Raw genomic sequence first — 6,193 nt, forward strand, 5'->3', positions numbered from 1 at the left:
CCGACGAGCTGCCTGGCGAGGGCGCACAGGGCGAGGAGGCCGGCAGGCCCCTCACCAGGGCACTGGCAGCACCAGCGGCCTGCGGACACTCCTGGCCGACTCGGGCTGCCCCACGGCAACGCCAGCCCCGAGCAGGCACAAACAGGTGGCGAAGCCCGACGCCCGTGCCAGCGTCAGGGGCCCGCAGCAGAGACAACCGAGGAGAGGCCGGGGCAGGGCGGGGTGTCTCGGGGAAAGTGGGGTGTCTCGCAGCGCTGGGCCTGTCCATGGGCGTGGCGGCAGCTCACCAGGGCCCTGGACCTGCTCCAGCAGAGACCGCCGCCCCCAGGCCGCCCCCGCAGGCTGCCGTCCCCCCACCGGCTGAGCGCACCAGCAGGGGCCAGCTGACGCCCACTCACAAGCCCGGAGGGCCACGGGACAGGACCGCCTGCCCCGGGGTCAGCAGGGCTCCCGAGGCACCCCCAGAGCAGCCCGGGGCAGTCTCTGCCCAGGACTCTGCTGCCGGCCTCGCCCCCACAGGCACCCTCCTGCCGAGACCCCCCGATGCTGGGACCACCCAGGTGGACGCAGCACAGGCTCTGGGCTTGACCCAGACCCAGAGGCATCTGTCGGACGCCGGGGGAGAGCGGCCGAGCCTGTGCGCCCAACCCCGGTGGACAGCGCTCACGCTGGACCCCGCCCTGCTTCCCATGTGGGCAGCCGTGGCCTGCGGGCGCCTCCCCGGTATCCACGGCAGCCGCCTGCACCCCGCGCCCCAATGCGCAGCATAGCCGGGCAGGGGGCCTGGGCCAGAGCGGCCAGCGGGTGCTGGCTGCCCCGCGCCTCCAGCCTGGCTCCAGCCTCCTGCGCACGTGACCCTCCGGGAAGACAGGCAGCCAGAGAGCCCGAGGCGACACGGCTCCCGGCCTGACTGGCCACTGCCCACAGGGCCGGCTCCGCGGGCCGCGGCTCACTCAACACCCGGCGCTGGGCGCGGCCATGGATGCAGCGTTCACTGAACCCACGTCCAGGTCGCGGGCGTGTTCTCTGGCCGCCACCTCTTCCCCGGCAGCCTCCTGGTCCTCACCCGCCCCGTGGCCTGGCAACCTCTTAAACAGCTGCCAGCTGGGCCCCTCCACGCCGCGTTCTTTCCTGCCCTTTGTCATCAAATTCTCAAAAATCTGACTAAGACTACCCCCAGCACGCGGCACCGCCCCCAGCAGCAGCTGAGCCGAGGGCAGGAGACCGCGGGGGCTGGCTCCGAAGCGCGTCCCAGCCCGAAGCCCGCCCTGCGAGGCCGGCGCCTGGCCAGCGGCACAGCTGTGGAGCAGGGCGGTGGCAGGCAGGACGGCCGCGGTCAGGGCCCACAGCAGGCCCTACCGGGCTGCAGCGTCCTCGAGGGCCCCAGCGCCTCCCTCAGGCCTCAAACAGCACAGGGGCCCAGCTTGGCGCCGCCTCGCTCCTGGCCCCGACCAAGCCAGCCGCAGGCCACCTGTCTCTGCAGACGAGACCACGGGGTCGGCGCGACCCAGGGCTGCCGCGGGTTTCACGCAGCGGCTGACCCACTCGGCCTGCAAAGGCCAAGCCGCGACCACGGGGCCCCCGACGGGGTCTGCCAGCCCAGCCCCAGCTCACAGACGGAGGCCATAGGACCGTGACGGAGACTGAACAGGGGCCTGCGCTGGGGCGACGTGGCGGCCAGAGCGAGGGGACAGGCAGGGTCCTGCAGGCGGACTGGGGGAGGCGGCGACGGGAGCTCCCAGGGTGCACCAGGGCCTGGTGTGGGGAGGCAGCGCCTGGGGCGGGGGGGGGGGGAGGTGGGCCGCAGAAGTGGGGAGCGGGGCGGCGCCCCGGCGCTCAGCATGGCCCGAGGTCCAGGGCGGCACAGGCGCGGGGAGAAGAGTCCGGGCCGAGCCTCCCCCCTCCAGGCAACGTGGCTGCCTGGCTGCGCCCTTCACGAGGTCACTCAAACGCAAGTCAGCAGGACGGTCCAGGAGCTAACCTGACTCGGTCTTCAGGCCCAGGCCCCTGGCCCTGAGTCTCGAGTGAATGAACTCTTCTCTTTCCTGAAAGGAGAGAGGGATGAGAACTCGGCGGCCCCGGGTGGCCCCGTGGCCCAGCCCGGCCAGACCCTGAACTTGAGGGCTGCTCTGGACAGTGGCGACGCCTGGTAAGTGCTGGGGCCGTGTCTGGTCATAAACCCTCAGAATGGGGCCCCCGTGGTGCAGGGGTTAAGAGTCAAATCACAGTCCCTGTGGCCTGAGTGCGACCCTGGCCAGGGAGTGACCGGACCGCAGGGCACCACAGACCTCTCCAGCCCCCCGCTGCCCCCTCAGCAGTGCGTTTCAGTCCATCTGCCTGCTCTGCTCCCCACTCTGGCTCTGGGGAATCTTCTCACCCCCTGCACCTGCATAAATTCTGTGTGCATAAATTCATAAATCTTTACAAAAAAGTCCTCAGAAAGAGATGCCCTGCAGCTGGGGCGGCGGCCGCCCCTGCCAGCGCCTGCCCCTGCCAGCGCCTGCCGCCAGCGGCACCCAGAGCTGAGGCCTGCGCACGAGCCGTGCTTACGTGACACACTGGTGACGCGGGCTCAGGCCGGGCCCCAACTCCCCTGGGTCTCACAGCTGTGGCTGCAGGGCGGTCACCGTGCCCCGACAGAGGCCCCAGGGCAGCGCCGCATGGGCTGGTGCCGCGCGGCGGGACGCACACTGTGCTCACACGTGACAGGGTTTCCGACGTGACCCTCAGAGCTGACTCCAGTATGACACAAGCTATGCAACTTCTATCGACCGACAAATTCCAGATAGGAAGGAAAAGCTCTGAAAAAGCACGCTAACTTATGACCTCCTTTTTTTGTATAATCGTGTATCAAGCTATTCCGAGCAACCATCAGCTTACAACTGGCCTGCGTCAGCCTCATAAGGTGCCTCCTGGTTCAGGCAAGCTGCCCCAGGGTGGGAAATTCCTGTCTCCTGAGACAAAAGGCAAGCCCCCACCCGCCACCCCCAAATAAGACCCTGGAGCATAAAAACTCCTGGGAAGCTTCCTTGGCTTCTTTAAATAAAAAAGCAAACCTCAGATGAGACTTCCAGGGCATAAGGACTCATGGACAACTTCGAACCTTGATTACACAGGTGTTGTTTAACACACAACCGTACAGCTTTCCCTTCATTTACTCCTCCTCAAAACAAGCTCTAACTGCTCTCTGCTGGCCTTAAATCAGCCACTAGCTTTTCTTCACACAATCACTGAAAACACTAACACAATTTATCACTTCCCTAACACCCCTAATGACCTTTTGCTAATGAGCTCACCCTTTCCCAGACCCCTCTGCCTTGAGTTGTAGCTAAACATCTGTACACCTGACCACTATCACAAAAACGCGTAGTTTAGTATGCCATAAAATGTTAAGAGAAAAACGCTTTGTTCCCCTCGTCCTTGAGAACATTTATGACAATTTGTGGCGATCTCTCATTAACTTACCCTCACATTATTGCAATTAACCACTTGCTACACCGTGTACCTAAAGACCTGCTGAGGGAGTGAGCAGGAGCCTGCACCCAACCCTGGCTCCAGGTCTTCCCTTCGCCCGCTGCCCGACGCCCCCCACCTTAGGGCCCTGCCTGTCTCGCCTCCCGATAGCGCAACAGTTGGGGCCGGTCCCCAACACAGTGGGTCACCCCAGGGGCTGCCCGCCGGCTGGAACCCCGTACCTTGCTGAAGGCCAGGTTCTGCTCCGCCCAGAACCGCTGGTTCCACTCCTGCGTTTCCTGCCTCAGTGCTCTGAGCTGCTGTTCCAGGGCTGACTCGTTTTCAGGGACGTAAAAGTGAACGGGTCGAAGGTTCGACTCTCTGTCCGGGGGGCCGATCCAGTCGTGGCGAGACTTCCTCGGCGGGCGGAATCTCGGGGCCTGGAGTGAGGTCACAGGTTGACACACACACAGCCCAGCCGCGAGGACCGTGAGGCGAGCAGCCCCGGGACTTGGACTAGGGCCAGGACTCTGGCCCACTGCCCCGCACAGGCCGGGCTTGGAAGCGGGGGGACTGGAGGGCCCGGCACAGGCCGGGCTTGGAAGCGGGGGTCTGGGGGGCTGCAGCCCGGCGCTGCCACCTGTTCTGGTCTTCTGGCAGCTCCACAGGTCCCATCGGGAGACCGGGAAGGAGCCTCCCCCACAACCGAAACAGCTCCCCACACCCAGCAAGGCAGGCGGGCACAGGCGCCAGGGACTCAGCCCAAGGCCGCCGCTGCCATCACGAAACTACTTTATAGGCCTCCCTGGAGGCGCAACGGGGAGAGCACAGCCGCTGCGGCCTGAGTGCCACCCGGGCCAGGGGTGACCCACGGGTGCGGCAGCCTCTCCTGTCCCCCCTACCCCCTCAGCAGTGGGTTTCAGTACATCTGCCTGTTCTGCTCCCAGCTCTGGTGAATCCTCTCACCTCCCTCTGGCCTGCACCCCAGTTCTGTATGTGTAAACCACTTTAGGGCCCTCCCTGGTGGTGCAGCGGATTAGAGCGCAGCACTGAGAAGCTAAAGCCGCTTCAGCACGATCCCTGCCCCGGAGGTGACCCACATGGCGCAGCAGACCTCTCCTGACGACCCGCTCCTCCCCTCAGCAGTGTACTTGGTCAGCCAGCCTGTTCTGCTCCCCACTGTTTCTGGTGAAGCCTCTCACCGCCCCTGCACCTCTGGCCTGTACCCCAGTTCTGTATGCATCAAAAAATAAATCTTTAAAAAGAAACCATTTTACAGAGGAACTTCTCCAACCCACCCTTTCAATTCCTCCTGAGTTTTTTTTAGGACACCCTGCACTTCTGTCTCTTCCTCCCCCCAACAATTCCTTTGTCCGTTCACCCCAGAACTCTATTGAAAAAGGTGCTGGAGGAAAAGCATGAGGGAAGGAGAAACCTCTGCAGAAGGAAGAAGGGGGCAGCACCCCACCCCTCCAGTGCCGACAGTCTCTACTGTGATGTTCTGCAGGGAGGCAGCTTTCCGGCTCCTCCGCAGCTGTGACTGCCAGGCTGGGCCCCCACAGCCCCACCTGGCCCGCCGCAGGCACAGCCACGTCACAGCCGGCCGGGGCTTCCTGGCGCACGGCGCCCTGGGCCCTCCTGCTGGAAGCCAGGACTTGGCAACGCAGCACAGAGTTGGTCTTCACGTTCGGGAAGCAGCCACCGTGGCGGATGCTGGACTTGAGTCGCCAGCATCAGGTGAGACGACAACTCACAAGAGGGTGTGCGTTCGGATCTGGGCTACTCACTGTCCCCCCGCACGGACGCCGCGGGCACACTGTTCAGAGCAGCAAAGGCACTCGCGACTCGGGGCTGGACGCCTCCCTGCACCTGCCGGCTCCTGGCAACTTTGCAGTCTTGAGCTGCTTTGGCCACAGCAATGGGCTGGCAACCCCAGCCTCCCAGCTGGCCAGGGGCTGAGCGAGAGCCAGCCACACCTGCTTCAGCAAGAAACAGGAGGCGCCCCAGGAATGCAAGGTTGCTTTACATCAGAAAACCAGTCACTAGAAGCCACTTCAGGAAAAAAAGAAAAAAGGGGGGCTCTTCTGGGGACTCAGGGTCAGTCTCGAGCTAGGAAGCTGACTGCAGCCCCTGCAGCCAAAGTTCGATACCAGGCCAGTGAGTGACCGCAGGGCACAGCAAACCCTTCCTGTCCCCCATTGCTCCCCTCAGTGGTGTATCTCACTCTGTTCTGCTCTGCTCCCCACTCTGTCTCCGGGGAGTCCGCCCAACCCCGCACCTCTGGCCTGCACCCCAGCTCTTGTGCCTAATTAAAAAAAAAAAAACTCCGATCCAGGTCACATCCCAGAACAAGCATGTCAGCACCTAGGGTGGGCCCCCAACTTCCAGAGGACCCCAAATGTGCCGACAGGATGTCAACAGCCCGGAGACGGGCCAAGCAGATATGAAGTGCCTGGGAAGACCTAAATTTTCAAGTCGGGCTGGGGCTGGGAAGGGAGAGCGCTCGCCTGGCCCCAAGGACATTTCCTGTTAAAAGCCAGTATCTGGAGATCAGAGACCAGGTCACCTCAGATTGGGGGGGTGGGGGCAATGGAGACACCTTCGGAGAACAAAAGGCAAGTGACCGCTTTCAAGACCTAGTAGTTAACATCAAAGCCTGCAAGACAACAATCGCTCTGTGCTGCAGGAATTTAATTACACCAGCGGGCCCAAGGTGGCTAGCAGGACTCCCGAGGTGAGA

General features: G+C 63.4%; 1 protein-coding gene across 1 annotated transcript; it reads right to left on the reverse strand.

Annotated features, from left to right (window-relative positions):
• Positions 1-1,808: 1,808 nt before the first annotated feature.
• On the reverse strand, positions 1,809-5,652 carry APOPT1 (apoptogenic 1, mitochondrial). Its single transcript, XM_012724364.1, has 5 exons — positions 5,637-5,652; positions 5,254-5,429; positions 5,022-5,171; positions 3,696-4,241; positions 1,809-2,045 (listed from the first exon to the last, which is right to left on the reverse strand). The coding sequence occupies exons 1-5, from the start codon at positions 5,650-5,652 to the stop codon at positions 1,977-1,979; spliced, it is 957 nt and encodes a 318-aa protein (XP_012579818.1). The 3' UTR covers positions 1,809-1,976.
• Positions 5,653-6,193: the final 541 nt, after the last annotated feature.

This window comes from Condylura cristata, unplaced genomic scaffold, assembly GCF_000260355.1.
Source record: "Condylura cristata isolate star-nosed mole 26May11 unplaced genomic scaffold, ConCri1.0 scaffold00013, whole genome shotgun sequence".
NCBI lineage: Eukaryota > Metazoa > Chordata > Mammalia > Eulipotyphla > Talpidae > Condylura > Condylura cristata.